The sequence below is a fragment of the Cololabis saira genome, chromosome 3 (assembly GCF_033807715.1).
Source record: "Cololabis saira isolate AMF1-May2022 chromosome 3, fColSai1.1, whole genome shotgun sequence".
NCBI lineage: Eukaryota > Metazoa > Chordata > Actinopteri > Beloniformes > Belonidae > Cololabis > Cololabis saira.
In genome coordinates this window covers 38,683,820-38,701,463 of record NC_084589.1, presented here as the reverse complement: position 1 = coordinate 38,701,463, position 17,644 = coordinate 38,683,820, and the positions used below count along the sequence as shown (strand labels likewise).

The 17,644-nt window shown below is 42.0% G+C and overlaps 1 protein-coding gene across 1 annotated transcript in view; it reads left to right on the top strand.

Moving 5' to 3' along the window:
* Positions 1 to 17,644, top strand: part of LOC133439349 (raftlin-like) — a 205,955-nt gene that overhangs the window by 163,958 nt on the left and 24,353 nt on the right. The window contains exon 7 of the mRNA XM_061717474.1: positions 7,737 to 7,855. Coding sequence (XP_061573458.1) covers positions 7,737 to 7,855 — 119 coding nt within the window. The remainder of the gene's footprint in view (positions 1 to 7,736; positions 7,856 to 17,644) is intronic.

The window sequence follows — 17,644 nt, the reverse complement described above, 5'->3', positions numbered from 1 at the left end:
CATTATCCAGACTGTGGAAAATCAGGTCAAATAAACTTATCTGCAAACATTATATTGGCGACATGCAGAGATACGGCAACCAGCACGCGCCAATCGCACGTATCAACCCAGTTTGTGATGGATTGCGCAATCAGAGGTGAGGTGAGGCTCGTTGCTGCCACACCTCAGGTTTCAGCCCCGTATTTGAACAGGAAATAGGCAAATTCAGCGATTTTGACTATAAAAAATGTGGTCCTGATGGTCCATACATCCTCACATGCTGTTTAGTTTGTGTTGGAAGTTTTGTCCGAGGGTGTCTGAGGGTGGTGTTGGGTTGGAAGTGGACCTGTATGTTGTGTTTGGAGAAGCTCCGTCTGAGTTTATCAGACACTCCTGCCACATTTGGGATGACAAAGTTTTTGCACCTCTTTTTCTTTTTTTATCTCTTTAATGCTGTGGTTTTGTTTTCCCCAGATTTCGTAGCTAACTTCTAGTCCCGTTCTCTGATTGGTTCATCGTTGCCAGCAATAACAGACACCTGAGGTTGGAAAAACATTGTATTACAACATTTGATTATAATTGATTATGATGTAGAATTGAAAATGGGGTTTACTCTAAAAACCTAACGTTGGCTTGACGTCTAATTACAGTAAGGTAACGTTGACTAGATGTTGGATAATGGTCGCCTTCAGCGCTACATCATCAGTTATTTAACGTTGTCTGGCGTTTCAACCCGTATCCAATCAAGGACCGACTTCAATGTGTCTGAACGGTCCAACCATCAATCAGGCAGAGCCGCTTCGTCGCTGCCAAAGTGACACTCATTTTGACAGATTTTTGAGTTCCGTGTACCACATAAAACTGGTTCGAGGTCGGTAAGCACAACAAAATTCATACATAAGGCAGACCGAATTATAGGGCGCACTGCTGGTTTTTGAGAAAAATAAAGGATTTTAAGTGCGCCTTGTAGTGCGGAAATGATGGTACTGTACATCTTCTGGATGGTGAAAGGTCTTCAAGAATTAAGAAAAGGAAGCCCGGTTTCCCTGATTCAAGCCTTCGAGAAGGCACTCTCTTATCTGACTACAGCCTCCAAGGCGAGAACTCAAGAAAGAGCATTTTGTTTTCAGGCTCCTCTCTTGTCTCTTTGGGGCATGATGGGACATTATTACCCTTTTCAATGATTGTGAGACTAAACTTGAAATGTATGATAGAGCTAATATTTAACCTTCTGATTATTTTCTATCTTTGAAAGAAAAACAGACACAATGTCTTGATATCTTAATGAAATGTCTGACATATTTTGATCAAAATACCACAGTGGTGCAACAAAACAACAGAAGTCTTTACCTGTCTGCTCGTACCAGCTGATGGAGTGGCGTTACCATCTCAACACCTTCTTCTGTGGGGTGTGCCTCTTTAGAAATCAGTCATACAGCTTATGCAGGGAGATTTTAAATTTGGTGGATACAACCCAGGCCCCGGGGTCTCGCACTCAGCAAGGACGCCGATTCTTTCCAGTGGCCAGCCGCGGTACTGCAACAAAAAATCCCATGGGGCCCAAAAAGCTTTTTTCCCATAGACCGCAATATTAAAAGAGAAGCCTCTAAAACTGTTCACAGGACACCTCCAGCTGTAATCACTGTTAATTACTAATCTTTGTATTCTATATTTTTAAGTCATGGACTTCTAACGGCCAGAAAAGTCAAAGAAAAGTCTCTTTCTGGGCGTGACGTCACGGCTGTGTCCGTGCACTCCATGGATGTATTATATTAATACATATTGTATAATTATATTATATTAATACATTAATAATATATGTAATAATATACATGTAATAATATACATTAATTAATATATTATATTAATACATATTATATTAATATTCGCGTCATTGCCCCGGGGCATGATGGGAGGCCCCAGAGCATCATGGGAGGTGACTCAACTGCGCATGCTCTATGGGCCCCATAACGCTGGTAAGTAAACCCGGAAGTCAGGAACTTTTTCGGCGTATGCGACAGGCGAGCAACTTCCATTGAAATGAATGGCGGCCATTTTCCTGTCCGGTATCCAGTTAATAGAATACATCCATAATACAAACATGAAGAAACAAATCTTAATATCATCTGGATCTGTGATGTCACAGTTCCCCGCGAACCTGAACTGCTTAATGAAAGACATATTTGGGTGGTTTCCATTACTGCAGGCCCGGGATGGTTTTATAGGGACTCCATGACCAGGAACGGCCTCTCAAGAAGAGTTTTCAACAACTATGGGGCCAAAACACAGCCCTGAAAAACTCCCGGGTGGCGCTGACTCGGTGCTGGTTATCTATAAGCAGTAGATGACGTTGTTGAGCCCTCTGGTTGCCTCTTTAAAGTTCAAGCCTTCTCATTCACCAAAGATATCAAACAGAAACACAGCAACCATCTCAAGCCCTTCAATCTTAAGCTTGTCGTTCATTGCGGTGTGAGTGTAAATTTGCTAAGTCAGTGGATCCTACCGGGTCGGACACTAATGAAGACACAACGACTAATAGGTCAGAGGACGAGGTAGGTCATATTACAGCCTGCTAGGCTTAACCCTGGAGTCCTGCCTTATTTTCAGGTGGCCCTAAACAAAGTGAATGGGTTGTGTTTAGGCCTGTGTTGAAAAAATCGATTTTCCGATTCAAAATCGATTCTCATATTAATTCCTAAAAATCGATTCTTATGTCTAAAGATCGATTATTTTTTTTTTGTATTTTTTTTTTTTTTTTTTTTCATCATTTTCGCCAGGTGAACTTTAATCCCAGTAGTCGGACACACAGTTTGTCACGACACTTCTGAAAAATGTCAGGTGCTTCATGGCAATATGTGTGCGTGGTGACAGAATAAATTAGATAAGCTAAAATTATTTGTTTACTACATGAACTGTTGCAATTTCTTTTTTTTTTGCACTTTAAATGGATATTGAAAGGCCTGTTTGAGTTATTTATTTCTTAGTTATTTCACAATAATTATTGTGAAATTATTATTTCACTAGTTATTTTACAGTCATATAATTCAGGCAACAGCTCAAAAAACATTTTAAATAACACTTAGCCAAATCAATATCGAATCGGATCGAATCGAATTGAATCATGATAATCGATTCTGAATATTAAGAATCGGAATCGAATCGATTCTTGACATTTGAATCGATACCCAGCCCTAGTTGTGTTAGCTTGAAGTTTTATGAATTAGTAGTAACTGTCTTGTTATTTCGCCGCCCAGTTTTTCCATGTCTGAAAGTGTCTGTTTTGGAACATGACAGAAATCCTTGTCTGTATGATAGAATACTGTTGTGTTAACAGATTGATGAATCCACTAATTGCTACCTGCCCTGTGATTCAGATGGGTGTAATTATGCAACGACAACGCACATGATTAAAACAACTCCAGGAGATCGTATTTAAAACGCTGCGTACCTGAAATCAATGTGCGCCAGCTGATTGGCGTATATGTCGATGCATATTTGGAAGCGTCCAAACTTACCTGATGTGTGCACCCAAAGACTCAATATCCAAATGCCTATGCAAGGATTTAGTTTCAGTCCGTGTGTCAGCACTATGTGCATGACGTGGTTACTTGTTTGGATGCTGATTTCTGCTCCTGCCGTCACCTTTCCACCCCGGCCACCTCTTACCTCTGTGTCTCTCAGTCCCAACAGCATCTCTCCCTGTTTCAGTCCGTCTGCATCTGCATGCCTCACCCTGCGACCTTGAGCATGCAAGTCACGAGGGACGCAGAACCGCTTCACTGAGGGCACGTGGTTCCGCAACTGTAAACAACTTATTCTCAGTCGGCCGCCGGCTGCTCAGCTCAGCTCAGAGTCAATAGGCGCAAGATAATGTTTGTTCGTGCACGTAACCAGCGCATTCCCCTGACAGACTCGGCGCCCCGAGCTACCAGCTCCCTCTCTTCCACTTCCCACGTTCCTGCTCTTTCTCTCTTCTCCGGAGGAGAGAGTCGGTCTGCTCACCTGGGGGATCCCTGCCGAGCTGGGCCTGGGACCTGACACCCTCCAAAATGGTGTCTTTCCTGTATGTCGGACAGGCAGTACTGGAGTTGAGGGGGGATGAGGGGGGATGAAGGGGATGGCATCCCCCCTGAAATGAAAACGGTCAAAATCCTCCCCCTGTAAAACTGCCATCCCTCCTTTCCATCCCTTATGTCATTTCATCAATGAATGTGGTTTTTACTGCTATTTCAGCATTTAGAGTCATCACCAGAAAAATAACACCAGAAAAATAACTTATTTGACAATTTTCACCTGTTTCAAGTAAATTTTCACTTGAAATAAGTAGGAAAATCTGCCAATGGGACAAGATTTATCTTCTCATTACAAGCAAAAAAATCTTGTTCCACTGGCAGATTTTTCTACTTATTTCAAGTGAAAATCTACTTGAAACAGGTGAAAATTGATGTTTTTTCCAATGATGAGTCTTGTTTTAAGCGTAATGAGATTTTTTTACTAAAATGAGACATTTTAACTAGAAATAAGACAAATATTCTTGTTAAGATTTAGAGTTTTTGCAGTGATCCATTTTACTTATCCTGTGAAGGACAGAGTCATATTGATAAGTTCAGAAAACTGTTTTTTATTGTTGTGTTTTGATGTATTTGATGTAAGCCCAGTGGATATTTAAAGTTTACAGAAGGCTGCATTTAACTGCTGCTATGTCAGTCCCGCAGTATTTCTGCAGGTGTTTTGGTCAGTGCTATTATTTGTAATATATTATATTATTTGTAATCAGCACAAATGATCTGTCCCCATATGATAACATTTTTCTACAACTCGAGTACTGCGGACAGGGATGGTAGAGAAAGAGAGGAGTGGAAGGGGTAGGATGGAGTGAGGCAAGGCAAGTTTATTTATATAGCACAATTCAACACAAGGTAATTCAAAGTGCTTTAAATCAACATTAAAAGCAGCAAGACACAATTAAACAGTAAATAACAAATAAAATTAAATAAAATGATAAGAAAAGGGGTAAAATAATAAAAATAACAAGTTATTAAAAAATAAGGGCAGCAGAGTACAGCAGGTAAGAGTACGCTTCAGTAAACAGTAATGTTTTTAACCCTGATTTAAAGGATATACAGTTGGAGCAGACCTCAGGTCTACAGGAAGTTTGTTCCACCGGTGAGGAGCAGAATAACTGAACGCTGCCTCACCTTGCTTGGTTCTGGTTAATCTTGGGACACACAACAAACCAGATCCAGATGAACCTCAGGGGTCTGGGAGCTTCATAGGAACTAACAGATCCACCATGTATTTTGGTCCAAGACCATCAGGTCTTTGTAGACCAGCAGTAAGATTTAAAACTCTATCCTTTGACTCACTGGAAGCCAGTGTAGTGATTTCATGACGGGTGTAATGTGGTCCAGTTTCCTGGTGTTTGTTAGGTGAGCAACGACGATGTCTGTATTCGAGGGAGCCCGTGGATGTCTGAAAGATGTCTTCAATTGAGCGTGCATGGTTCCTAAATGGGCTTTCAGGGAGGGGGAAATAAAAGACCCTGTCGTCCTGCCGTCGGCCTCTCCCCCTGTCTTGTTTACTACCTCTCTTTCTTCCCAGGCTCTCCGGCTCTCTCTCATCCCTCCATTATTAAGGCCCAGTAATGAAATGTGGAGTGTCTCGCGTTGGTGCCTGGGCCCCAGCAAACTGTATTAGTGTGTAAATGGTGTGGCGGTAATGAGAAAGCACTCAGGCCAGCTGGGAAGACTGGACCGCGGGGTGTGTGTTGTGTGTGCACGCCTCCATGTAATGGGCATGTGAATCAAATGAATAACAAGAGATGTTGGGCGGAGGGCTAGCGGGGGCCGCGGTGGCGGTTTCTGTCTCAGCTGCCAATCCTGCAATTGTTACTCTGCAACCGAATAAAAGCCTGGAGAATCTATTTGGTCACAGCGCTCACGATCTCGCCGGTGGCCCCAAGCATCAACGTCAGTGTGGCTCACTTAGCTGAAGTTTTCAGGTGAATAATCCAGGCTTAGCAGAAGGATTTGCTTTATCCCTTATGGACTGACTCTATTTAATCAGTGGCTACATGTTGCTATCACTCGAATCTGTCCGTCTTCTCATCCTCAGAACACAAAGTACTGCTTCTTTTGAGGTCCTTTTGCATTCACCTTGATCCCTGGTTGTAATTAGCCTCTATTTTGCTGTCAAGCACTAAATCCATCAGGGCTTTAAGATCCTAAGAACCACTGATGTAGCTCTGAACATTTCTTCCAGGGAAGAAGCATATCTGCTCTTTTCTTTTACTCTGTCACTATGCATAATTCTTGAAAGGGAGTACTTATGAGTGGTTAGTGTCTTTCCTGCAGAAGACGGTGGTTACAGAGCTCTCTCATCGTGGAGAGGCGGGGGGGGGGGCTCAGAATCAGGGCTATGGAAGAGACAGTTTTCACCATCTAGAACAACTCACACCATGGCGCTTTCCAGTGAATAGGGAATTTACACCAGTTATATACTTTTCCAATGTTTTCTCAAGCAGATATTGATATATATTTCAGTTTTGCTCTGCATAGATGCATTCAAGCAGTGATCAGGCTGACAGTTCTGCCAGTGTACTCCCCAACGAGACATCAGAGTGATTGCAAAAGCGATAAAGACAATATGTTTCTGGAAAAGCCAGAGAGTAAAGCACAAATACAAACCATTATTTTAAAATCTTTGTGGAAATGATATAAGTTATCCAACTGGTCTGACAGACAGAGCTGCAGGAAACAAACACGGAGAAACGTAGTCTTTGGTTCAGAAAATAGTGACAAAATAAATAAGTGGCATAAAAGTGATGTGTAGATATAGCTAACGTGGCATTTGGGTCAAGCTTTTTTATAATGCATGAGGTCTGAATGTCTAGGATGGTGAAAATGTGCTCCTTTATGACTTCCATTGTGAATAGCTGTTAGCCTTTAGCTCCTAGATTAGATTAGAGTAGAATAGATTAGATCATTATTAGTCATTGTAATATAATAAAGAAATTAAATGTGCCATGAGTCAGTGTTAAAAAACAAACTGATAAATACTATAGTATACAAAACACTTTCACACAACACAAAATAAAACAAATAACTGATTAAAACCAATAAATAGTTAAAAATAGCCTACACATGCACACAATCCCTCATATCAGACCGTTTGTTTTTGAGTAGATTGAGTTTTGTTGCAGCTGAAGGATAAAAACTGTCTCTGAATCGGGTTGTTGTGGTTTTTATTGCTCTGTACCGTCTACCTGAGGCCAACGGTGCAAAGAGAGAGTGTCCAGGGGGGAGAATTATCCTTTGTTACCTTGTTACCTTCTACTAGCTACACTCAAACCTCAAAAGTTTCACGTTGGGTTGGTCAACCAACCCAATATTTAATTTTACACAGATTAAATATAATTTTTAGCACATAGGTGGCTACATACATTATATTTACAATACACTGTAGCATATTTTGACCAGCTTTGTCAGCGCTCTCTACCTGCAGAGCAGTTCTAGCACGGTCAAGCCTTCATCATGAGGTTAGTGAGGGATTCACCTTGGACAGGTCAACCCCCCGTGAATGAAACAAAATACCTCTTCATGTCGCTCTTGCTCATACAAATGCTCCATCCTCGAACCAAGTGTTGTCGTCATTAAATCTCGTTCCTTCTGGGGAGTGATTTTCTTTCCCTCCAGTAAAATGAAATAATAAATAAATACTCTTTTCATGAATTCACTTTTTTCTCTTTTTCTCTGCAGATGTGCTTCCCAAGACGGTGGAAAGCGTCTTCATCTTCCAGGAGGCAAGTGAGGCTGAGCCGAACGTTCCCACACCCACGTACGACGCCATCGTGGTGGAGCAGTGGACCGTCATTGATGTGAGTGGGGAGCTTTGCTCTCATGTCGTTTTGCACACATTTTAATACGTTTTACACAGATTAAATATCACTTTTAGCACATAGGTGGCTCGAACTGTAAAAGTTTGCTTTTTAGACGCTGGTCCTTTAACATTGAATTCAGTTTGCACTCAGATATTTTCCCCTCCCTCCTCTTCCATGAGCCGATCTCTCCACCAACGAGCCCAGGGGCAAATCTGGCAAATCACAGTTTATGGGACATGTGTTGCGGCCGCTCGTCTTATCGGGAACAAACAAGTCCTTATCTGCCCGCCGATTACTGTCCCCTCCACAACAAGTTCCAAGTTGGAAATTGATTTTTTTAGAGAGTAGACGGGTTAGCAGCCATTTCATGGCCTTTAATCTGTATGTATGTGCGTGTGTGTGTGTGTGTGTCTGGGTGTGTTCATGTTTGTGCATGCATCGGTTATTTGACAGGGCTCAAGTTTGGTTTTTGTGTAACTGCATGTGTGTGGAGATGCTATCTCCGTAATTGAATTTAGACGTTTTGCAGCCTGTGCCTGTCCAAGTGTGAAAGGAGACTTTTGTCCCTCAAATCGTGTCTCTGTGAGTGACCGGCCCAGCGCTGATGGCCTCATGTGCCAATAAAAAGACTCCCAGTCGTCTGGGGGGGGGGAAACAGCGCGGCTTCCCCCCATCTGAGCTGAAAGGTTACACCGTTACAGTTGAATGGATTTTAAGGTTTACTCAAAAACCAAAGATCATCTGAAACCGGTTTTCCAGAGGATCCAATCAGCCCCTCCCACTCGGCTTTTATCCACAACTGTCACGCCCGAGTGATCTGGACGTCGAGAAATTAGATTGACACACGCTCTTTCACAAAGGGTGATCAGGGTCGCACGTCATCCCCATTATTTGAGATAATTGCCTAAAATTGATATGCAAAGCACCCTCACAGCTCATTATTGTTCCAGTGCCAGGATCATTATCTTAAATAAAAAGAATATTAATTATGATTGGGTTTTTTTTCCCTTCGTCTTTCGATGCATCATCTTCTTTTCTCCCCAGTGTCTCATACTTCTATCTGTCCTAAAGCCTGACAGGTGGATGAATGTATGAAACTCAGAGTGGAGGAGGAAAACACGCGGCTTCCATGAGCGTATGCAATCATCAAGATAAAGTGTGCCATCTCCCAAATCGTGGCTTTTTATTACGGATGGGAAAACTGGGATTTAACTGTTTCTTTTATTAGAACATATGAAAATATTTGCATTTGAAAAGGGCTGAGTTTTGAATGGCTTCAAACCAAGAATGGTGCTGGAGCTCCAGTTTATTACTGTGGCCATAAATCATGAGTTAAGAAGAGGCTGTAAACCGGCTACAATGCTACAATAACTAGAATCTTTTATATTACATTAAAATGCTACAATTTATATTTAAAAAAGTCCTTAATTTATGTATATATAAAACACAATTATCCTGGACTACTACTTATGCTTCAATTACTTAATACTAATCTATGTAGCAATACCATTTCTAACCACATGGGGGCGTAAAGATCAGCTGTGATCTGCTCAGTGGGGACTGTCCGGCACGTGTCGTAAGACCACGTTTTGCCACTAAATCCTTCGTTCTCAAAAGCTGTGTGTTGTTCCTAGGACTTTGACATGAACTTTCTTGTGATAGCTGCCCCCATGTGGTCAGAAACTGTATTGTACGGTGGCCGACAAGGGCCAAACGCACTGCAACGGCCTAATGCGTCCCAGTTAAGGAAAACGGCTTCAAGTACAGAAACGATTAAATTACAAAAAGAGGAACGTGGTGCAAATGAAAAAACGTGCTGCAAAAAACAAAGACAAATGCAGCATCATCAAACGCTCTGCAAATAGAGAAACGATCACATTACCGTTCCTGCTGTATGTTTAAACCATGGATGTAAACACTGTGGTTCAGTCAGCTGTTCGGTCTCTCTCTACATCCCGTGTGTCTGTCCATTGAGCTGTTACGCCGAGAGCGCCCCCTGCAGGTTTGGAGCACTTCCGGTTGTAGTGACCGGTTATGAAGCGTTTTTCTTTTGAAGATGGTTTCTTGTTTTATATCGTTTTGTGCTTTGCATCGTTTCTCTATTTGCAGCGTGTTTGATGATGCTGCATTTGTCTTTGTTTTTTGCAGCACGTTTTTTCATTTGCACCACGTTCCTCTTTTTGTACCTTGTTTTGAGTTTGTGAATTTGAATCTTTCTGTACTTGAAGCCGTTTTCCTTAACTGAGACGCATTAGGCCGTTGCAGTGCGTTTGGCCCTTGTCGGCCACCGTAGTATTGCTACCTGGTCGCGTTTTAAGGAAATGGTGCAATGAAACAGGTTCTGGGTCAAAACATTGAAAAATTTGAAAGAAAATTACCAACACTTATAAAATGTCAAACCCATAAATTAAGATAAAACTGTTTTAATGGCAGTCGCTTAGTGAAAAACCGCATGTCAGATCAGCAAAGTGCTAATATTAATGTTCTTACTGCTGCATCTTAAGTTCATATTTGTCCATAAATGTGGTCAAAGGCAAAACGGCCTAACATGTCATTCCACCGCTGTTAAGCCCCAGGAAAGCAAGTTATTAAGTGATAACAGATTGTGACCCGCTCACAAAGCACACTAACTGTAGCAGCTCAGAGTTATTTAAGGTGCTCTTTTAAACAGTTTTGTTAAAAAAGTTATTTCTCATTAAACAACCCTTCTTTTCCTACTATATATTTAAAATCTCCTTCTTTCGTTAGCTTTATTGACAGTGGACGTTACTCTTTGGGACATTAGTGCCACCGTCTGCAAGACAACAATACTTCAGCTCCCAGTGAGATTTCATTGGAGGACATATCCTTTCTGGCCCCGCCCCTTCAACTGTTTACAATGTAATAAATTAAAACATCCAACAATCAAGGTCAATAAATGTAAATCATATGTGTGCAACCGTATCATTCTGCATAACAGGAAACTGCTGCAGATGTATCTTGAGACAAAACAAGACGGGGTTTGGACCTTAAACACTACGAGATACAACAGCTGCCTGATCTTATGTTTAGTTTTAGTTTTTTTTCTTCCTGAATGAGAGTGACCTGAATGAAAACCACAGCATGCAGATGAGGAAGTGTCTGAAAATGAATAACTCATCAAGGGTCTCTGCTATGATGCTGCAATTAGGAGCCCCGTGTCATCCGCTGTGTCCGGTGGGAGAATCGATACAACGATACAGAAGTTGCCTTGAATCCCGTGTACTTGAAAGCCCCCTCTCACTGAGCTTCCCTGGAGCAATAGCCAGAGAAAAACATATTTACCTTCAGAGTTCAGCTGGGGTTGGTTGTAATATGTGTGCTTGCTGTTAGCTATTATTTATTGAGATGTGTGAAGTGCATTAGCAGGAAGATGTTGCATTTCAGTCTCTTTGTATCCGCATAAAACACCACAAAACATCCACGGGTGATTTGTTTGGGGGGTGTTTTGTACTTTTCTTTTTCAAGATAATGATTTGAAGATACTGAAAAACTTTTCTTTCATGACATTTTGGATGTTTTGTTGTGTTAAAGTACCATTATCCACTCAGCTCCAGCAGAACCAGCAGAGGTCCCATTATTGCAAAAATAACCACAACAAATGATGTGATAAACTGAAAAAGATGACACAAATGTCTCTCAAGTTAATCTAAAATGTCATTAAAACATTAAACATTAAAGCAATGTAGGCGTATAATAGTAAAACAATTATGTCTTTGAAACACAAGCACCAATTTTGCAGGTGCTTGATGTTTTGTGAGCCAGATTTATATTTATACTAGATGATTAAAGTCAGGTAACACAAAGCTGATTGGACGGCATCTTATCATGGCATTGGATTTAAGTAGTAAGCCACAATTTGTGTGTCATTTCTTAGGCCTTTGATGCCTGTCATGTATTTGCATCATTTAAATAACACATACACACACAGAGATCCTGTGGGTTAAGGTCAAAGTAAGCAAACATATGTTATCCCTGTGCAGCACACGTCATGCAAGAATGCACTAAAACCACAAAGTGGTGGTAATTGCAATGCATTATGACTATTATTTAAAATAGCTAGATTATACTCACTTTTAGACATCTAATTATAATCTGTGGTAGCTCGAGAAAGGCTTTACAACCAGCATGACTCAGAAAGCATTTAGTTATTTCAGAACAACAAAGACTGAAAATCACAATGACAAGCTCATCCTAAAGAAATGAAGGTGGTTTTTGATTGGTCAAATTCCTGGAGGCTTGTGGATGGGCGGAACTAAAGGCTGCACAGCTCTTGTTGCTCATCTAACACACACGTTTTCATCATATCGACAAAGCAACATATTATCGAGGCTACATTTTAATCTCCTATGATCATAGGACGGTAATATAGTGTATTTTTCTGACACTACACATGTAGATAGGTGTAGATTGATGAAATGTGGTAGTATACTTTTTATGTAGAAAGAAAAAAAGACTTTAGAAGCCCCAGTGAGCGATTGTAGTAACAAAAGGTACATTCAGCCCTGACTTTATCGTTGTCTGGGTGTGATGCTCATTGAAATTCATTACTTTTTAGAGATGTGCTGAAGTGCATTGATCTCATCTTCTGCAAGCAAGAGAAATGTGTGAGACCCACAAAGTTTGGTGACTTTACCACGATGTTTGCACTGAGATGCAGTCACCTCTGGTCGCCAGCATAACACAGTTAACTCACTGCTCGTGTTTCAGATTGACAAGCTTCTCATTGTCGGAACCAGACCAACTTTCAACTGTTGTTCCTCTTAATCCATCAACATGCAGGGCCTTGTCGATAAAACAGTCCTGCGTGAAGTGTTGCAAACAAACAATTAGTACCATCCCTGTCCCGAAGATCAAGACTAGGTCCACTGAGCCGTGGAGGTTGAAAAGAGTCAGGTTTTATTTCACAGGAGACACTTGCTTAACATACAAGTAGATCCACAAAGGAAACAAGGAAACTCAGATCAGACGAGAACACTGTGCCAACGTTGTTCAACTCTGGCAACATTCCAAACCACGTGAACCACGTGGATGTGAGTATCGCTGCTGCGAGGAAAGAAACCAGCACCGTGTCAACGCAGCGACCTTTGGCATCTAAACAGGCTTTTGCCAGTAATTCAGATCTGATGCCATTGATGCTTTTATAACAGCAGATCTGGGACCACTCAGTTGTTGAGAACACAGGTTTCTTTTAAACACATGTTTTTCACATGTTTGATTTGAGAATATTAAATTTACATATGTTTATGCGTGCGTGCGTGCGTGCGTGCGTGCGTGCGTGCGTGCGTGCGTGCGTGCGTGCGTGCGTGCGTGCGTGCGTGCGTGTACTGTTCACTAAAAAAATCTCACATAAGCTGCATCCGAAATCCCATACTTCCACCCTAATGAGTAGCAAAAACAGTATGTGAGATTTTTTAGAGCGTCCGAAACATTAGTACGTACACAATAGTATGCGCCATCCATACTCATTCCAGAGAAATGTATTAGTATGGATTGATGGACACTAGCTAAGCAGAAACTTCCCACAATGCAATGCAGCAGTGTTTGGTTGCTAAGTGCTGCGCAGATACGTATATGTCATAAATATAATATTAAGTATAATAATATTGTTATATAATAATCTTATAATATTGGTATATAATAATATTATATAATGTCATTTTGTTTGGGCCAGGATAAATGGGAAAGAGCGGAGCGGTGCTGCTACTGCTGCTCTGGCAGGAGTCGTTACCATGGTAACAACTCCCCTCCCAACGGCAGGAAGTGCCGTGTGGCTCTGAGTAGTACGTCCGAATTAATGCATACTATAAAAACTGGCTGGGAGGGAATTCATGAAAATCGTGCACTTGGTGACAAGTTTTTGATATTTGGCATGGTGTTAGGTATGGACATAAGGTTTTCAAAAACCACCGCAAACAAATTGGGATGGCCCCCTAGTGGCCGGTTTGCAGAAAATTCAAAATGGCTCCCGCTGAAAAGACCAAAGGTCATATCTCAGCTTCTCTTAGTCCTAGATTGTTGTATCTTGTCACTTTCTCTACTTGTTTTGGTGCTAGGAATTCAATTCTGAGATAGATTTCCTATTTCAAGGTCATGTTGAAGGTCAAATTTAATTTTCAAGGTCATTTTTTGTACATAAAAACTCCATATCTCTAGAATTAAGTCACATAGAAAGCTTATATAGGGATCTAGACCCCTATTTTCACCCCCAAGAAATGTAATTTTCTGTTTATTGGACAGCTCACTATCGCAGTAGTATCAATAATCTAATTGGGTGAGCATTATGGCCATCGTTCAGGCTTAAGATTAACTCAACTTCAGAACAAAGCCACAACGAAAGCAAGTACTGGTGGAGTTGATAATATTGACGAGTGTGGTCGATTTGAGCTCCATGGCACCGCTATATCCCTGACTAACCATCTGATATGTGACAACATGGGGGGGATAGTGGTGCCTTCAGCTTCTGAAGGCACCACTATCAAGCTTCCGGATGACTTTGCCATTGTGCCGTATATAGCTGAATATGCTGGGGAAATCAAGCTTTCATCAATTCTAGTTGGAACAGCCAGACCAACTGTTTCTTAAAACAACCGAGCAGGGGTGCCTGACGAAGCATAGCTAGACCATGTCCACAAGGTCCTGATAGAAAATGATGGAACACACCAGTGACCTACTCTGGGTTCATCTCACATGGCCAAAGCCATGAAGATGTCAAGCATTGGGCGCAGAAACCCTCAATGCTTGTGGTCATGAAGGCAACAGAGTTTGTGAATCCTGGCCAGATTCCAGTCATAGCAGATGACTGTCCTCTGTATGCCCAACAGAAAAATGTCAGTGGAAGTTCCCTAATGAGGTTGGTGAATCAAAGATGGTGTGCTTCATGGGCTTCCTTCACATCAAGATGATGTCCCAAGAGTCTGGGCGTAAGCTGTTGGCTGGGTCTGGCTGGGACCGGGTGTTGAGTCGACATCGACTTATGAGTAATGCTCCAATAATCTCTTACTGGCTGACAGTGAGAGACTACCTGATGATCAACTGCCGCCTCATCCAGGGTCAGCAAGTGGGCAATTGGCCACTAACCCTGAAAGCTTGTGAGGATCTGTGGCCATGGTTATTTGCCTTTGGACATACAAACTATGCCCTCTGGATGCCAGTCTTCTTGAAAGATGGCACGTCTACCAGATACCCACCCATCAGTACATGAGGCTTCCATGGAGGGCAAGTTTGTCGTACAACGTGGTGAAAAGAAGTTCACATTAATGGCACTTGATCAAAGTCAGAAGCACAGCATCAAATTTCTAAAGGAAGATAGTGGATCAAAGGCCTCTATGGTCAGCAAGAGGAGAAGGAGATCATCGAGTTCTTGAAACCTAGTTTTCTACGGGCCATTGATGAGTTTGAGGTGGCCTGCAAGCAAGCTGGGTTCTGCCAAGGCAAATGCAGCTCTAATCACCAAGGTCTTCTTGTCCCTACAAGCCCGTCCTGATCTAGACATCGATGAATTCTTTGAGCACGAGAATCAGCGTGAGCCTCCATCCTTGTCTGATCAAGGCAAGCTCCGGTCAGGAACCAAGTCAGATATTCGTGGATGCCTACCAGGAATGCCTGGTCCTGGCCCCTCTCCATCAGCCAAAGAGGCTTCTGTAGTTGCTTGATATGGCAGCAGTTATACATATCATCAAGACCCAGCGTGCCAGAGTGTTTGGAGAGTACACTCAAATGCACTTGCTACCCTACTTGCGCAGCCTGATGACTGACAGAACGACAAGAGTGGATGCGGTCTGGAATAAATATATAGAGGCAAGTCTCAAATCCCAAACTCATGTCAAGCGGGGTGGGACTGCAGGGTGTCGAACATGAGTGTCTGCTAAGATGCCTCTGCCAAAGGGAGCTCAATGGCAGAAGTTCCTCAAGGACAGTCAAAATAAAGACCAGCTGTTTCAGTACCTTAGTCAGAACCTTCAAAGATCACAGCTGGCTCAGAGTACCACCTTCTCACAACAAAGGCTGACCTTGTCCTGAGCAACAAACCAACTAACCTACAAGCCTTTTTGTTTGTTTTGTTTGTTTATGTATTTGAGCACATTGAATCCATGCTCCAAGGCTTACCTAAAGACAGTAGATAGTGATGTAGTGGTGCAGGCCATCAACCTGTTCAAGGAGCCGGGCCTCTCAGAACTGTGGATTGGCTTTGGATCAGGAAAAGCATATAAAGATATTCCAATTCACCACATCTCAGAAATGCTGGGACCTCAAAAATGCCAAGCACTGCCCTTCTTCCACGCATTCACCGGGTGTAACGTTGTATCAGCAATGTTTTAAGTTGGCAAAAAAAACACATGGAATGCATGGACAGCTTTTCCTTAAGTCACCAACACCCTCATTGAAATCACCCAAGACCCAACCAGCGTCACACTGGAATCAGTGCATATGCGACATCTCGAACGCTGGACTGTTCTAATGTATAGCAAGGACTGCAGTGTAGAGTCAGTCAATGAAGCCAGGAAGCTTGTTTTCACCCATAGCCTCAAGTCACTGGATTCAATCCCCCCGACCCAGCACGCCTTATTCCAGCATGGCAAGCTGGAAGCAATCCCTCCCCAAAACTCCTAAGATTCCAGACCCATGTGATTGGGGTTGGGAATGGAATGCCAGAACCAAAGTGTAGGTGCCATATTGGACAGATCTGGAAGATGTCAGCAAGGGATGCGCACTTCTCCTTCACTGTGGCTGTGTGGTTTCCTGTAAGGGAAACTGTAAATGCTACGGAGCTGGACTCCGCTGTACCAACTTTTGTAAGTGTGAGGGAGGCTACACTAATAATGAAGAGTGAAGTAGCTCCGATTTCATACTCTGAGCCCAATAAACAAGGCCATAGAGACAGGCATTGTAGATTTTAAGTGAGTTTAAATATGCACAGCTGATGTTTTTTGTGTGTGTTATTTTAATAAAATCCTATTCTTTCACTGTGACTTAGTTCTGAGGTTACGTTCATCTTAAAGCTAGGGTCTATGATCTTGAGTTTAAAAAAAAAAAAAAGACACCTACTCCCCACACAAACTCCCTTCCCCGTGCTTTGCCTCACATGAAGCTCCCGCCTCCAACACACGCCCTCTGGTACGGGAGCCAGCAGGACCAAAAACAAGTGCCGCTTCGGCAAATATTCTCTCTCAAATGTCCTTCGTGTTGCCGTACTTTGGGAGGCGGGGAGTAGGTGAGGACTGTCCAATCACTGGCAATCAAGCACATTGACCAATAGGCACCGTTCGGGCCGAATGGCGCCTATTGGTTGACTTCTTTGCAGGATTACAGCAGATAGAAGAAATATTTTCTTTTGGTTCTTTTTGCTAATCATATTTCATAGGAAACACTATTGGGCCATAACAACCTTATAAATTATTTTGATAAAAATGTACAATATGTAAAATCGTAGACCCTAGCTTTAAGCCTGAATGAATGCCACTGCACTCACCCAATGAGATTGACACAGCGATAGTGACCTGTCCAATAAACAGAAAATTGCATTCCTTGGGGGTGAAAATAGGTGTCTAGAGCCCTATATAATCTTTCTATGTGACTTAATTCTAGAGATATGCAGTTTTTTGTGCAAAAAATGACCTTGAAAATTAAATTTGACCTTCAACATGACCTTGAAATAGGAAATATATCTCAGAATTGAATTCCTAGCACCAAAACAAGTAGAGAAAGTGACAATAAACAATAATCTAGGACTAAGAGAAGCTGAGATATGACCTTTGGTCTTTTCAG